At 39.8% G+C, this 18,006-nt stretch overlaps 1 protein-coding gene and 1 pseudogene across 3 annotated transcripts in view; one reads left to right on the top strand and one right to left on the bottom strand.

Annotated features, from left to right (window-relative positions):
* KIAA0319L (KIAA0319 like) overlaps window positions 1-18,006 on the bottom strand; it is an 87,233-nt gene that overhangs the window by 46,641 nt on the left and 22,586 nt on the right. For all 3 annotated transcript variants that reach the window (XM_019726497.2, XM_019726495.2, XM_019726494.2), the window contains exon 3: window positions 10,651-11,177. In XM_019726497.2, the coding sequence (XP_019582056.2) occupies window positions 10,651-11,177 (527 nt within the window). The remainder of the gene's footprint in view (window positions 1-10,650; window positions 11,178-18,006) is intronic.
* Window positions 13,866-15,484, top strand: LOC109444879 (uncharacterized; annotated as a pseudogene).

The following is an 18,006-nucleotide window of genomic DNA, read 5'->3' on the forward strand; positions in this document are numbered from 1 at the left end:
TCAAGTTATTCACCATATGAGCACACTAAAAACAATGACCCACGTGATTATCTCAATAAATGAAGAAAAAGCACGTGACAAAATCCAACATTTTTCCTGATACAAATTCACATCAAATTAGGAATTGAAAGGAACTTTCTCCACCTGATAAAAGACGTCTTTGAAAACCCACAGCTAACATCATACTTACTGGTGAAAGACAGAATGACTTCCCCTAAGATCAAGAACATGGCAAGGAGTACGCTTTCACCACTTCTATTCAACACTGTATTGGATGTTCTAGTCCAATACAGTGCAATAGGCAAGAAATAGAAATAGAAGGTAATAAAAGATTAGAAAAGAAGTAAAATGGTCTTTATTCAGACAACAAGACATATACATACATATAGATGTGTGTGTGTGTGTGTGTGTGTGTGTGTGTATTTCTATGGAATCCACAAAAAAGCTACCAAAATGAAAAAGTGAGTTTAGCAAGGTTTCAGAATACAAGAGCAATATATAAAAAGTAATTGTATTTTTACACAACAGCAACAAATAGAATCTGAATTTTTTAAAATATCAATTATAATAGCATCAAAAATACAAAATACTTAGGGATAAGTTGGACAAAAGATGAGCACGATCTGTCCTCTAAAAACTACAACATATTGCTTACAGAAATTAGACATGACTTAAATAAATGGGAAAATATACTGTGTTCATGGATCAGTAGACTCACTATTATTATTAGGCTGTCAAATCTCCCCAAATTGATCTACAACCCCACCATAATCCCAATCAAAATCAAAGAGGGCGTTGTAAAAGAAATTGACAAGATGATTTTAAAATTTATATGAAAATACAAAGGACCGAGAAGAGCCAAAACAATTTTGATAACAAAGTACAAACTTGTAAGATTTACATTGTCCAGTTTAAAGACTTATTACAAAGTTATCAAGACAGTGTGGTGCTGATGTCAACATAAACAAATAAATCAATGGAACCAAACAAGGTACAGAAATAGATTTATGAACATAGGGTTGACTGATTTTCAATAAAAGTGAAAAGAAATTCAGTGGAGAAAGGATGGAAAAAATATGGTGCACACACAATTGGATTTTCATATGCCAATAACAAAACCCTTCCATCCATAGCTCCCACCATGTACAAAAGAAGTCTAGGCCTGAATTTAAAACCTAAAACTATAAAACTTATACTTAGGAGAAAATCTTTCTTAGATGTAACACCTAAAGCATGATCCATTTAAAAAAAACTGATAAACTAGACATCACCAAAATTAATATCTGCTTTTCAAACGACACTGCTAGGAGAATGAAAAGACAAGACACAGACTGAGAGAATATTTGCAAATCACATATCTGACAAACGACTTATATGCAAAGTATATGTAAGAAAATCCATTTTTTTTAAATGGGCAAAAATATGAATACTTTACTAAAAAAATATGGATAGCAAATAAGAAAATGAAAAAATACTCAACATCATTAGTCATTAAGGAAATACAAATCAAAACCACAATATGATACTATCACACAGTCTAAAATTAAAAAGACTAACCATACCAAGTGTTGGTGAGAATGTAGAGCAACTGGAACTTTCATACATTTTAGTAGGAGTGTAAAAAATGGTACAACTGTTTGGAAAACAGTTTGGCAGTTTCTTAAAATACTAAATATATAACTACAATATGATCCAGCCATTCCATTCCCAGGTATACATACCCAAGAGAAATTAAAGCATATGCCCATACAAATACTTATACACACATGTTCCTAGCAGCTTTATCTGTAGCTAAAAAATCTGGAAACAATCCAAAAATCCATCAACAGGTGAATGGATAAACAATTATGATAGATCCACACAATGGAACACTATTCAGTATAAAAGGAACCAACTACTGACACACACTCCAACAAGGATGAACGTCAGAACATTACGCTAAGTGAGAGAAGCCAGACAAAAGACTACATAGTGCATGACTCCGTTTACATGAATAGTCCAGAAAAGGCAAATTTATGAAGACAGATTAGTGGGTGCCTGGAGCTAGGGGTGGGAGAGGGGGTGTCACAAGGGAACTTTTGAACAAATAGGCACAAAGGATATTTTGGGGGTGACAGAAATGTTAAACTGGATTGTGGTGATGTACAACTCTACACATTTACTAAAATCACTGATTGTATGCTCAAAAGGAGTTTTATGGTACGTAAATTACACCTCAATAATTCTGTTAAAGAGTCCATAACGTATGATTCCATTTAGTTTTACATTCTAGACAATCTGTAACAATGTACAGCAGATCAGTGGTTGCCTAGGGTCAGGGAGGGACTGGGAAGGACAGATCACAGAGGGACAGGTGGAAACTCTGTGGTAATAGATACCTTTTATGTGGTAATGGGTTTTATGGTTATATACATACGTCAAAATTAATCAAATTGTACACTTCAAACATATGCAGTTAATATGTTCATTATATTTTAATAAAGCTGTTCTTAAAAAGTATGGTATCCACAGAAGAGCAGACATTCAGTGTGGCTGGAGGGGAAAGTAGAAGGGAGTAACAAAAGAACCATTCACCCATCAAATATATATTTTTAATGGCTACACAATGTCCACTTTCTCATTATTATACAGACTGTTTCCACTTTTTTAGTAAATAAGCAGCATCTCATCATTGTGTGCAAAGCTCTTTATTTAGGAATTACTGCTTTAGAATAGATTCCCAGAAGTAGAAGTATGAATATTTTTAAGTAAGGCAGATAGATTTTTATTTGTAAAGAAACAGCTTATTATTATTATGTTTAAAGAAACAGGAAAAGGAAATATGGAGCAAATTATTTTACTTCAGAAACTAGGAAGTAATAGTGAAATTTTTAGGGGATGATATAGGGTTGGGGACACGGGTGGAATTTCCTTCGGCAATTTTTTCTGGCACTTCACAGAAATCAGAAATATTAACCCGATCCTGAACAACCATAAGTCATATAATTATGCCCCAGGTGCATACATCTATTTCTTCTTCAAAGAAGCTTTATTTAGAGTAATGAAAAGTTTTTATTCATATTCTCTTTCTCCATCACTCCAGTTCTCTCCCCCTCCTTCTCCCTCCTCCTCACTCCCAGTCTCGGGCTACCCTCTCCAAATCAAGCAAGCAAACCCCAGTGAATAACACCATAATTCAAGATAACACAAAAACTCTCCATCATGGGCTAGGAGACTACAGGGCACACATCGGATATTCACACTTATCTGGATCATACCATCACAATCCAGGTAGGAGCCCTCCTTGGTAAGACATACGCTACCCTGGTGTCTATTTAATATTAAAGAACGATTCACAAAAATTCAGCTTTCCATACATTCTGATTTGAGACACAACTGTATTAAAACGTAAACTACCATTGTCATGACCAAAAATCCAACTAGAGCAAAGATGGTGTCTTCTTACACTAGCAAAGCCGATGGAGTTTAAAGACACATCCCAAACCAATTCTGGGCAACTATAAAGATGAGGCTGGAGAATATGGCAGGGTTCATGTGTGCAGTAGTTAGTCACAAAATGACGTCTTCTCAGAGTCTCCCTAGAGAAAGTAAAACCACCAATGAAGGGAGAAAGGGTGAGGGATGGCGGGAGTGTCAACTAAGAGAGGGCTGCTTTTGAGACTTTTTCCCCCGTGGCTCAAGTTCAGCCAATCAGCAAGGATCTGTCAATGGATTCACAGCAAAACCCTCATCACCTCCTGCTTTCTAAGTTAACTCACAAAGTTGCCAACAAACACATTTTTGAGTTCATTTCACATAGTAAAAACCAGATAAGCAGATAAAAGAAGCAGAATACTTAGGAGATTATATGAGAAAGTGAGCAGCTAGCAGCAGTATGGTGGAAAAGAAAGGAAAGAAAAAGAAAGAAGGAAGGAAGGAAGGAAGGAAGGAAGGAAGGAAGGAAGGAAGGAAGGAAGGAAGGAGGCAGAAAGAAAGAAAAGGTACTATGGCTGAGGCATTAATACTTTAGAAAAGGGAAAAGTACAATAGCAGGAAGTTCTGCACACCCCCACACAACAAGGAAACAGGTTGCCCAGGTTTTCTCTCGGTACATTAAGCCACTCATGGAAGATTAGAACAGGGTGGGGAGGTGGGGTTGGGGGAGCGCTAGTGAATATGTGCACACAGCCAGTACTGGTCACTGAGGGGTGAGAAACCCATACAAATTATACAGGCCAGAAGGCTGGAGGGGCCTTGGGGCTACAAAATTTTTGGTATCTGCTGCTGAGGATGAGAATTGGGGGAGCAGGGGGGAGACTAGGCCCTGAGGGATTCCAAATTTGTCAGGAAACAATAGCCAGAAGAATAAATGAACCCTTGGCAAAAATTTCACAAGCCTAAAGGATTAAAGGAAAGATTTTAAAATAAAAACCAAAAGAAAGCAACCCAGCAAAAACCCTGAAAAACAAACCAAACAAAAATCAAAGTCTGGATGAAGGGAAACAGAACTGCTTGGGTTTCTGTCCTTGGTTATGCAAGGCTCTCCTGTGTTGCTGCCCACACCCCACGCTTCTATCTCCTGGTAAGAGGTAAGCTCTGGCCTTACATACAGTCAGCACAACAGTTTTCCTCGGTGACAACAAGGCGGCAGAGAGCTGTGCAAGGGCTTGCGTAGCTCATTTATCCTCTCAGTCATTTCCACAGAAAGCCACTGGCTTGTAGGGGGTGAAATGCTGTGATTATTCACTGGAAACGGGGAGACAGGGACGGCAGAGAGGAGGATCTCAGTCTTCCCAAAGTCAACCCTTGTATGTGGAGATAATGAAGTGGACCTTCATTTCCTGGGCTCAAAGAGAACGCGCCTTCTCTTTTCACAAAGCAGGACTGACAGCAATTTAATTGCCAGCAGCTGAAATGCTTGGACTGCAAATGTTACAGCATCCAATCAACAAGCCTTCATGCTCCTCCTGCTCACAATTCAGGGGCTCATGCCATAGAAAGGATGCAGTAATTAAACCAAGCAGTACCAGCTTCTCCTTTAAATTGAGAAAGGGAAATAAATTGGTGATATTCCTTTCCACTTTTGGAACTGCAAAAGCTCCACAATGCCTGCTCTTGGATATAATATATGCATGTTTCCAAATGAATGAAAAGTGCTACTGACAACACAAGGCCTTTGCAGCTCACCAGGCATTTCCGGCAAGACAAGAGCAATTTATGGTACAATTTCTTCCTCCTCTGGATGCAGAGTTGCCTGACCTACCTTAGAGAAAACAGTATAAACTAGAAACAAGTGCCGCTGGCCAGTCATCCCTAATTAGAAGGAGATGTGCAGTGTATACATTTCTTTCCCTTTCCCTCGTGCATTAGGCAGAAGTTTGAACTCCAAGTCCTCTCCTAAAAGAAATGCCGACCAGGTAACCATTCTGAATGCACAGGTGACCCTACCACTCTTCAAGAGCTACCCCCGGCCTCCAGGATAAGAATCAAGCTCCTAAGCATAGCATACATGAGGTCAAATAGAACTTGTTCGGATCGGAAGATTTCACTTAGCCCATTTTTTAGCAATGCTTGCAATGCTCAACATGTAATACCAAACTATGTAATGCCTCTGTGCACAAAGGCCCACTGCCATTTTGAAGGCTCATAGTTCAAGTTCAATATTCCTCCCCCATATCCACCCACCCTCTATGTTAGACCATAAAGCTTGAGATCCTGTTCACTAGCAGCAACTTATTCTGCCCACTGCTGAGAACGAGAAGAAAAAAACTCCCCAGCCAATACAGGACCTACCTTCCAGCACACACCTGAATTCTATAAGGCCCAAGTTTGAATTTTCACCATCTTCCAGGAGACTGTCAAGCCTAAATCTACCGTATTTCTAATTTTACTGGTCTATTTCTAATTTTATTGATCATAATTATCCTATAGTGTGCTGGAGGCAGTTCACATGAGCTGACTGTACCCATCTCTCCCAACTGTGTTCAGTCACTTCAGGTTGGTAGCTTGAAATTGGTCATGGTGGTAGTATTTACATCATGGAAACTGGCGAAGTCTGTAACTCAGGGTTTGTTTTTGTTTTCTGGGGAAAACCCAGCTGTTAAACATGTATTATACTAAATGGTTATTCCTACAATCATCTATACTCCCTCTCCTGTGAGACAAAACCTTTTCTTTCTTCCAAAAATTCCACTGAATTGTCTGGAATTTCTACTCCATTGTCAAAAACTCACCTATATGCTCAGTCAGTTAATGCTTTGTTCTGTGTATCTCCTGCAGGACAGGCTACATAATTTGCAGGATCTGGTGCAAAATGAAAATGCAGGGTCTCTTGTTCAAAAATTATTAAGAATTTCAAGACAATGACAGCAGAGCATTAAACCAAGAACAGGGCCTGTCTCAGGGTGGAGACTTGACAACTGCACAGGTCACGTGCCCATACCCTAGTCCCTGCCCATTTGTTCTTAACTGTAAGTATTCCCTCCCCTGAGAATACTGTTTCCCATGTGTCTCTGCAATATGATGGCTACTCATTCTCCCATACTTTAGGATTGAAAGTGGGGTGCTGTTTTATCTGCTCCCCTTCCCACTGCTCTTTGCAAACCATCACTCTTCTTCTTTGTAAAAACCTCTTTGCCATCTTGCTGCACTACACTTCAACTCTCATCAGAGCTGTCACCTTGCAACTTCATCATAACTGTCATCTTGCAACTTACTCATTACTCCTCCTACTTTACTGATGGCTTTGACATCTGGCTCTCAAAATTCCTTATCTCGAGCAAGAGGACAGACTCTGGATAGAATCAGACAGTCTGGGTTTAAGTCTCAGGACTCCTACCGTGTTTCCCCGAAAATAAGACCTAAGCGGACCATCAGCTCTAATGCGTCTTTTGGAGCAAAAATTAATGTAAGACCCGGTCTTGTTTTACTATAATAAGACTGGGTCCTTATGATATGATATATGATATGATATGATATGATATGATATGATATGATATGATATGATATGATATACCAGGTCTTATATTAATTTTTGCTCCAAAAGATGCATTAGAGCTGATGGTCCGGCCAGGTCTTATTTTCGGGCAAACATGGTATACTCATATGCTAGCTATGTTGCCTTGGCCTCGTTCCTGAACCTTTCTTTTCCTGAGTTTCCTCATTTGTAAAATAGAGATAGGAGTACTTATAGGACTTGTTGTTTGGATTAAGAGGTAAGGCATGTAAAGGGCTCAGAATGGTACCTGGCACGTGTTAAGTGCTCACCGAGTAAACATTAGCTATTGCTACCATCACCATCGTCATTAAAGTTAATCTCAATGTCTACACGGGTAACTCATTTAACATGTTCTTTGAGCTGCTTGTCACCAATAAATTCTTCCCCACTCTACCCCAGCAACCCTCTTCCATAGCTATACCCTAGATCCTGAAATCACCAGAACCTTTCCATCTCCAAGTCTTAAATTCAAATATCCCATACCGTGACCACGACCTCCGGTCCTTCCAGGATTCACCTTTACCTGTGCCCCTTATATCTGCTTCCCATCATCAAAACCTCTGAATGCCACACTCCTCTTTCATATGTCTGTCAGCCCCTCCTATCTTTGCCTCGTCTCCTATCTTCTTATACTGTCTCTTTCAATCACTTTCTTGCCAACAACTTCAATTTCCATGCCCCAATTTCCTTCTATACAAGACTGGCAAAGTTCCAATCTTGGATGAATCAAACGATCAGCCCTTTCTTGACAGCGTTGCTGAGAGCTGCTGAGGAGAATCATACAACTATAAAGGTCAGTACCACTCTCACAAATTCACCGTCTGCATCTTCAATGCTGCCCAGCAATCTATTTCCTTACCTACTTTGCCATCTCCTACCCTTCACAACGGTTGTTTCAGACCTTTACCACTCTCTCTAAACCTCTGATTTTCCTGCTTCTACCCACCTATCCCGGCTCCACCTACCTCTGCTTCTGCTCTCAGTAACTGATCTATCTCACGTCAGAATAAACAGGAATGAGTTTAGAACTACCAGTTTCCTTCTACCAAACCTAAAAACCCACCCATTTCTTCCTTCCTATCACAATGAAGTAGATGTCTCTCCTCCTGCTTAAGGCTAATCCTGTGCTCTGTGCTCTGGATTCTAACCCACCTGCCCTATAAAGCAATGGTTCTTGAAGTGTGATTTCCAGACCAGCAGCATCGGCACTCTCCAGGTACTTGTTACAAATGCTAATGCTCAGGCCCCGCTGTAGTCCTTCTGAATCAGAAACTCTGGAGTTGGGGCCAGCAATCTGTTTTTAACAAGGCCTCCAGGTGATTCTGATGCTAAAGTTTGAGAACCACAGCTCTAAGGGATTGTTTGTCGTCTATCACCTTTCCTGCACCTTCGACCTCCTTCTGCAGTGCAATGGTTCCCTTGCCCAAAGAGCTTTCTGTTTGCTCCATGTACATTCTCGCCCTTGTCCAGTCTTCTCACCACACAGCAACACATCTGATCTGATCATTCCCTGCTTAAGATAAAGACCAATATTTTAAGAGGGCCTCAAGCCTCTTTTCACCCGCTACCTAGCTCTCTTGCTCTGTTTGCCAAACAAAATCAGTCTCTCTCAACTTCTTAATCATGCCATGTTCTAGGGCACTTGACAAACTTTGAAATTATTATTCCCTCTGCCTGAAATGTTCTTGGTCTGTTTCTTTCCCTAACTTCTACTTCTTCTTCAAGTCTCAGCTTAAACTCTCCTCCCTTAGGGTAGCCTAACCTTACCCCTTGGTCTTGATTAGTCCCTGCTAGATGCTCTTATAGCACTCCGCACTTATCCTCTCATAACCTGGCTCAAACTGATCATTATTTAATTATTATAGATGTAATGTCTGTTTTCATTGCCAGAGTGTAAGCTCTGTTAGGGCAGAAATCACACTTATCTCATTTACTAGCATAACATTCCCAGGGTCTAGCTTAGCACATTACCTCGCACGTACCATGTTTCCCCGAAAATAAGACCTAGCCAGACTAGCAGCTCTAATGCGTCTTTTGGAGCAAAAATTAATATAAGACCGGGTCTTATAATGTAATATAATATAACATAATAATACCAGGTCTGATATAATATATGATATATGATATGACATGATATGATATGATATGATACAATACCAGATCTTATATAAGACAGGGTCTTATATTAATATTTGCTCCAAAAGATGCATTAGAGCTGATTGTCTGGCTAAGTCTTATTTTCGGGGAAACACGGTAGTAAATGTGCAACAAATACTTGCTGACGGAGCCTTTGCATGCATTGTGCCTCTGTGCAGGATATTTTTATTCCCTTTAACCCCTTAGTGAAATTTTACAGAGCCTTCAGAAAATAAGTTCAATACCTCTATAAAGTCTTCCCTGCACATACACACCACCTGCCTGCTGAAGTGGATCACTTCCTCTTTTGTGTTCCTACTGTATTGTTTGTATAACTCTACTAATGCAACAAGTATACCCTATTATAAATACCTATCTTCACGTCTGAGTCTCCACTGGACTGTAAACTCACTCAGGGCACGGATCATGTCTTCTTTATCCTTGTATCTCTGGTGCTAAGAAGAGTACCTGACATTGATAATAAGTGTCCATAAATGTTTCTGGGCATATTAAGCCGAAGACTGTATCTCTAATATTGCACTGAAAGACTTTTTCTTAATATTAAATCTGGGTTCCATTTCTAAGTTTGTTGTTCATTAGCTGTATGATCAAATTGTTTAACCTCTTTGGGCCTCAGTTTCCTCACTAGTAAAACAGGGCTAATAACACCTACTTGGAAATATTGCTATGAAAATTAAACGAAATGACATAGTACAATGATTAGCACCCCCAGTGCCCGGCATGCAGCAGCCTCCCCACTCTGGCTTCAACCTGACAGAGACACCAGGACAAAACAATTCAGAAATAAGTCACAGCAATTAAGGGAGACTGAGCACAGAGTGAGTCATTCCTTTTAATCATTTGCCCAGGAAGATGAACAATGAAGAAACATAATAAGCGGAATAAACTCTTCTGGTGGTATCTCCCTTGGTATACAAAGCTTGGTGAGAATTCACCCCCGAGATCTCTTGGCTAATGGCCACATCCACCTCCCAAGCCCAGCAGGCCCCCGTCTTAATCTGCAGAACCAGGCATGGTTACTTCAGACTGGAATAGAAACTAACTCACAAGGGATGTGTTTACAGGCGGGAGATTGGGGGGGGGGGGGAGGAACTTGACTGTAACCACATCAATCGAGTGTTTTGCAATCTGGCAGAAAACACTGCAGCATCGTTGCTGGAGACTAACCCCCACACAACAGCACTTACCTGAAGCCAAGAACCAGCTTAGACTAGACAATGAGCAGCTTTCTGCTTGTGCCAAAACAACGGTCAGACTCGCATGGAATGAACATCTCTAAAGTCAGCGTTATCCCTGTTCATCTGGGCAGCAGCCACGAAGCACCCAAGCAGCTTCAGACACACACTCCTCAGCTCAGGATGCTGCCCACAGGCAGCAGCTTCACTGTTCATGTGTGCCACGTGTAAGAGCCACGTGTAAGAGCCACGTGTAAGAGCCACGTGTAAGAGCCACGTGTAAGAGCCACGTGTAAGAGCAGATGAAACAGGTTCTCTGATCTGCACTCATAACACGCTTACCTCTTCAGAGCCATTGGTATTCAGATCACCTATTTCCTTGGAGTCATTCACTTCAGAACGCTGTGTCTCTATAGGTGGAACTTCTTCACTGGGACTCTCTCTCCTCTGAAGCTTCCTGATCAAGCTCTGCTGGTCACTGGAAGATACAGCGGGTCTGAGGGGAGCTCTGGGAGGTCTCTGTCTCCTCCAAGATGCCCTGCTCCAACCTAGTCCCAGAATATGTGGGACATCATCTTCCGGTGGAAAGCCCAAATCATCTGCAGTTTGGAATTGTTTAAAAAATACCAGCATGGAATTGGAAGAGTCTGTCCTAAAAGCCCGGCAGCTCTGGGGCCTGCTGCAGTCAGCCTGAATGCACATCCCTTCTAGCCACCAGAGAGCGTGGCAGGCAGAGTCCTGACAGCATGCAACCCAACAAGACTGGACAGAGGGGGTTCCTTCAAGAAGCCGGAGGTGATTTTCTCCCCCAGATCTCAGGCCAACTCCGAATTGTGTCTTCACCTGCTGGCACCTGCTCTCACTGGCATCTAAAAACAAAGAATGAAAATATTTTAAGATGAAATAAAAACAGAGACTACTATTCTGTAAAAAGCTCTGAACACCAACATCCAAAGCTATTTTAAAGACTGGTTTTTAAGAGGGTGGGAAAGCTGTCTAGTAAGTGGAACAGAAGAAGCAAAATAGAGTGTTTTTTGGCTCAGGATATTTAAGCTTGTGGAAGTACTGCTCCACATTCATTGCTGGTTCCCCATCTCAATGAGTCTCTTCCACATGGACCTTTTACACAGAACTCCAGTTCACGAAACAGAAAAAACAAAACAAACCAAAAGAGCTGTTCTGGCGCCAGTGCGTGGAGGGACAGGCAGAGTCCTACCATTTGACTTCCCACTCACCTCCAAGGCATTTCTCAGGGACAGTATGAGGATTAGGGGGCCAGAAGAGTAGGCGGTGAACAAGGTGGAGTATTTCCCCACTGAACTGGCAACAACACAAACTGAGTCCTCTTGACCTTTTGTAGGTTAGAGGTTCATCCACTTTCTAACCAGTTGTTTGCCAAAGCAGGTTTTGCATATCATGGTATCAGCCAGAATAGTAGTCAAGCTTAATCAAAATTATAATCATGAGGGATTCTGCTGGAATGAACTTCCTAATGACAAGTCATGTCATGATAAGAAATGAAGGAACAGAAGTACAATAGTGACCTACTGTGGTTATCTCCAGTGACCTACTGTATGTAGGTTCACCTACATAACATGGTCCAAAATTCTAGCTAATGCTACTTATGGATAAATTTTGGGGCTGTTGAATTACTTCAGGCATGGCATTGATTTTTCTGAAATATTACCTCACTTCTGTTTTCTTAGATGAAGTAAAGACAAAGCATGTTCAAAAGGAAAATTGTTATACAGAGTTCATTTTAAGGTCTTAGTTATATAGGTGTCTGTAACCAACTGTGCTCAGGGTTCTAGAGGGCCAGAACCAGGGTGAGACAAGAGCGCTGCCTCTGGCACAAATTTAAGGAGGTGTTCACTCTCAGAGTCATGTAAGTGGCCAGATTAGCTTTCCCAACCTGGAGAGTGAGTGCCTCCTTAAATTTTGTGCACTAGGTGCCTCTTTCTTCCCCCTAGCCCTTGCCCTGTGGTTACAACACAAAGTATATTTTAAAATTACATATAGAAAATATGCAGTAGCATCAAAGCACTGCAGCGGCAGATAATCAGGTGTGTGTACAATAACTGAAAAAGGACTATGACTAACTGAAGCAACAACCTGCTAATCAGCCAAAGCCAACCTTGATTCCTAAGAAACACCAAATGTCCAACAGACTAAATGTGGACACCAGTCAACTGAGAGATAAGAGGAAAATAAAGGCGGCCTTCTGGATTATTGAGCTGAACAAGTGCTAGGGCAGCCAATCTGCCATTGTTCTTGAAAAAAACAGAGAGGTACACTGGCACCAACCTAACTCCAGCCAAGGCAATTTGGGAGGCCAGAAAAAAATAAGAAAGGATGAAGAAATAGCAGCTGTGAAAAAAGTGAAGCTATGAAGAGCTACAGAAATAACCCTCACTTCCTCACCCATTTTCCCACCCTGTAACCAATGGTACAAATCTTGGTAACCGCCATCTGAGTATAGAGACTGTTGAAATCAGTTGTTACATTAGTAACTACTGTCAATTATCTTTATATCAACTTTCCATCATTCTCAGAAGAAGTCTCTCGTATGTAACATAACGAAGAGGTCCACATAGGTGAAAATATTAATAACTTGCATTTTTCTGTAAGCCACTATTGTATTTCATTTTTTTAAAATGTACTATGACCTCCACTTTTGCCCTTAAGGGAGAAATTGCCATAGGACTTGCCTGCCCTTCCACCATGAACCGCTAGAAAACCAGAGAAAATACATGAAACAACTGTTTTAAGACATTGGACTATGATCCCAGAGAAAAAGAAAACAAACAAAGAGCCCTACGACCACTTTGGGTTCCATACAGAGGCAGCTCCAGACGATTGCACAGGGAAGAAGATCCCAAGCAAACAGGGAGGTCTTGCCAAGTTGAGTAAAGAGAGTTCAGAGTGACTACAAGCTAGAATTTTAGAACAAACTACCAAAAGGAGGAAGCTACACAGAGAAAAAGCTCCAGACATCTGGATAATGAACGCTTCTATCTTTTTTTTCTTTAATAAATTTTATTGGGGAATATTGGGAAACAGTGTATTTCTTCAGGGCCCATCAGCTCCAAGTCATTGTCCTTCAGTCTAGTCGTGGAGGGTGCAGCTCAGCTCCAAGTCCAGTTGCCGTTTTCAGTCTTTAGTTGCAGGGGGCACAGCCCACCATCCCATGTGGGAATTGAACCCACAACCTTGTTGCTGAGAGCTCAGCAACCCTGTTGTTCAGAGCTCGTGCTCTAACCAACTGAGCCACCCGACCACCTCCCTTCAATCTTTGATTGAATAGTAATTTCTGCCAAGTGTAGGTTGAAACTACACAAGGGAAATTAGCAAACATTTTGAACTAAATGAAAATGAAAACACAACATATTAAAATTTGTGGGATGCAGTTAAAGCAATGTTTAGAGGGTCCTGTATAGGTTTAAATGCCTGTTTTAGAAAAGAATAACAATCTAAAATCAATGATCTAGAGAGACATACAGGGAGAATGTCAAGTGATGAAAGGCAGAGATTGGAGTGCACCAGCTGTAAGCCATGGGATGCCAAGGAATGACAGTGACCACCAGAAGCTACGAAAAGTCAAGGAAGTATTCTACCTAGAGTCTCAGAAGACCAACCTTGCCAACACCTTGATTTTGGGCATCCAACCTCCAGAACTACTGGCTTATTCAGGATTTTCTGCCCTTGCCCGGGAGCACAATTCAGGAGACAGATGGCTCCATGACTACCAAGAACCTAGATCCCGGGATCACTGTCACCTGGGATGTGCTATGGCCTTAACCCAGATTGAATGGAGATGCCTGGAGGTTATTCAGTGGACGTGTACAGGGACATGATGCTGGAAAACTATGGGAATCTGGTGTGTGTGTGGATTCTCTCTTCCAAACCAAAATTAACTGCCAAGTGGAGCAAGGGGCACAGCATTTGGTGAAGGTATGAGAAGTTCTGGCAGGTACCTATGCAGTCCAGGAGTACTGGTTTGAAACAAAGATGTCAGCCCTAAAGCAAAATACTGCTGAAGGATCTGCTCTGGAACAGCAAACAAAAAGTGTCATGATTGAGATAGGTCTAGACTGGGAGGACAGAAGTTCCACAGAGAAGAAGCATATTATATAATGTGGGAAAGTCTTCAAATATATTTTAATTCCTCCTTTATTAGCCACAAGAGAAATCACACTGGTGAGAAATCCCATAAATGTAAAAAATGTGGAATAGCCTTTATGAGCAGCTCATTTCTTTTAAATCACCATAAAATTCACATAAGCAAGCAATCTTCTAGAGGTATTAAATGTGGGAAATTTCTCTAGAAGTACTCAACAATTATTAATCATCACAGAATTCATTCTAGAGAGAAACCCCATAAATGCAGTGAATGTGCAAAAGCTTTCAAAAAGAACTGTATCCTTTCAAGTCATCAGAGACTTCATACTGGTCAGGAATTCTTAAGGCAGCCTTTACTCATCATGAGAGAATACACAGTGAAGAAATGCCTTTTAAATGTTAATTAATGCAGAAAAACTTTCAGAGATAACTCCACTGGGTTGGAACATCAGAAAATCCACACTAGTGAGAAATCATGTTAGTTTAATGGATGTGGGAAAACTTTTACGTAGAGCTCAACTGTAATAGTTGTCAAAGAATGCCTCCAGGAGAGAAACACTATCATCACAGCAAACGTGTAAAATCTTTCAGGTATACATCCTTTGCTGGACATCAGAAAACTCACAGTGTAAATAAACCCTATTGGTATAATGACCATAGAAAAGCCTTTACAAAGAGCTCAATTCTTACCCTGTTTTCCCGAAAATAGAACCTAGTCAGACAATTAGCTCTAATGCGTGTTTTGGAGCAAAAATTAATATAATAAAATAAGACCTGGTCTTATATTAATTTTTGCTCCAAAAGACGTATTAGAGCTGATTGTCTGGCTAGGTCTTATTTTCGGGGAAACACAGTATTAAACATCAGAGAATTCATGCTGTACAAATACCCTATCACTATAAGAAATGTGGGAAAGCCTTCAGGCACAGCTCAGATTTGATGAACATCAGAGAAACCTAATGAATGTAATTAATGTGGAAAGACTTTTCTCCAAAATTCAGCCCTGAAACAGCACAGGAAAATTTAGTAACAAAAAAGGGCCTTCAACTGTAGTTAGTATGGTAAATCATAAAGAAGTAATTTATTCTTTTTGGGCATCAAAAAGGAGATATTTAATAAATTACACATTTATCAAAAATTTTCTACCTCTATTCTGGAGAACTTCTCACTTGTGAGAATTTCAGTGCAGTATAGTTTGTACTGGTAAAATATCTGAAGAACCTAAATGTCTATCAATATGGAGATAGTTACTAAAGAATACTATGTGCAATTAAAAACAATGAGGTAGAGTTTGATCTACAGCCATAGAAAATCCCCATGATACCTTGTTAATTGCAGAAAATCTATATACTATGGTTTTACTTATATTTTTTAAAATGAAGCTTTTTTTGTTTGTACATATATATTATATGCATTTTAAAAGATGTGAAAAAATAAAAACCAAACTTTAACAGCAAAAAAAAAAAAAAAAAAAAAATCAATGATCTATGCTTTCATCATAAAAGCTAGGAAAGGAAGAGTAAATTATACCCAAAATAAGTACAGAAAGGAAAAGATAAAAAGAATAACTAATGAAATATAAAACAGTAGAGAAAAATCAATGAAACCAAAATCTTGTTGTTTAAAAGTTCAATAAAACTGATAAAGCTCTAGTCAGATGGATGACAGAAAAAGACAGAATAGTCACAAATTAACAGTATCAGGAATGAAAGAAGAGCTATCACTACTTTCAGTAACCAAAGGCAGCAAACTATGACCCAAGGGCCAACTCCAGATGCTGCCTTTTATTGTAAATAAAGTTTTACTGGAACACAGTCACACTCATTTATTTATGTATTATCTACAGCTGCTTTTGGTCTACGATGGCAAAATTAAGCAGCTGCAACAGTTATCTTAAGATCGGCAAAATCTAAAATATCTACTATCTGGCCCTTTAAGAAAGTTTGCCAATCCCTGGTCTAAGAGAATGTACTTCTGTTTGACTTATTATTTACTATTGAGTAGAGCCTCAATTTAGATGTCAACTTATAGAAGATTGATAAATTGCAAATGATTTTATTTTTATAGAGATGCAAATTATTTCTGTCTGGTATAAAAGATAACCTCAAAAGTTTAATTAATAAGGCGTCCTTATTTCCCACTTAGCTATTATCCTTATCTCCTTATTCATTCATCCATTCAACAATTATTACTGAGTATCGGTTTCGTGCTAGGCATTGCTTTGATGGAGCTCGTAATTTAGATGAGGGAGACAAAGATTAAACAGACATAGTAATAAATGTGGGACTGCAAACTAATCTAAATGCTTTGAGGGAAGGAAATTCAGCTTTATAGAATAAAGGTAGCTAAATGTGGAATTTAGCAAACAGATACGTATATTATCACACATAGTATCAAAGATATTCACTGTATGTTGTTTGAAATTTTAAAAAATATTGGAAATAACTTATATATCCATCAATAGATACAGATCTGATATGGAATGCTCTCCAGGATACATTATGTTGAAAAAGGAAGGTGCAGAGCAGTACGTATAGCATGCTACAATCTGTGTTGGGGGGAAAAAAGAATATAATGTTTATGTATGTTATGCATAGGTTACTTTTGGAAGAATATTCAAGAAATTGGCATGGCTGCCTTTAGGAGGAAAAACCAGGAAGCTGGGAGACTAAAGTGAGAGACTTGTTTGTTCAAGAATATCCTTTTATACCTTTTAAATTTGTACCATGCACATGTAGTATTGTTTTGAAAAATAAATTTTAAAAATTTAAATAAGCAAGATTTTCAAGGCTTCCCAGGGCTCTTAGAATGAAGGTCAAAATCCTTAATATAACCAACAGAGATCCTGGATGATCTGGACCCTGCCTACTTTTCTGGCCCCATCATGTAAGATGCTTTCTCTCCTTCATTATCTTCCAACCCACCAGCCTTCTTTCATTCTTTAATTGGACCATGCTCCCTCCCTACACGGGCCTTGCACATGCTGCCCCCTCTATCTGGAACTCTTTTGCCTCCCTCTTTTATCCAGTTAACTCCTCATATGAGGTCGCAGAGACCATCATTTCCTCAGAGAAATCTCCATGCTAAGTCAGGTCTCTTTCTATACTCTGTGGGTCCTGTTGCCCCTTTCCTTCAAAGCAAATATAACTATTATAAAGTTATTTATTTGTATGATTATTTGTTCAGTATCTCTCTCCCCCACTACACTGTAAGCTCCAGGATGACAGGCCCATGTCTGTTTTTCGTTTTTTGCTTTTTGTTTTTAACTCTCACCACTGTGTCTCCAATTCTAGCATAGGACTTGGCACCTTACACTGTAGGTGCTCAAAATATCTTTTTGAATTAAGGCACAATAAATGCATGTATGCATATGTATGAAGTATGTACGAATGAACAGTCAGGAAACCAGATGGCCAGGTATCTGGTAGGTCATACTGAACACATCCAGGCTGATAACAGGACTTTAAAAAGCGATGAGGCTCATTTGCCACAATACATGAGGGGGGTGAATGACAATTGGTAGATGAGTAACGATTAGCAGTAGGAAGTGGCATAAACCTCAAAGAGCAGAAGTTCTTA

The sequence above is a fragment of the Rhinolophus sinicus genome, linkage group LG06 (assembly GCF_036562045.2).
Source record: "Rhinolophus sinicus isolate RSC01 linkage group LG06, ASM3656204v1, whole genome shotgun sequence".
NCBI classification, from domain to species: domain Eukaryota; kingdom Metazoa; phylum Chordata; class Mammalia; order Chiroptera; family Rhinolophidae; genus Rhinolophus; species Rhinolophus sinicus.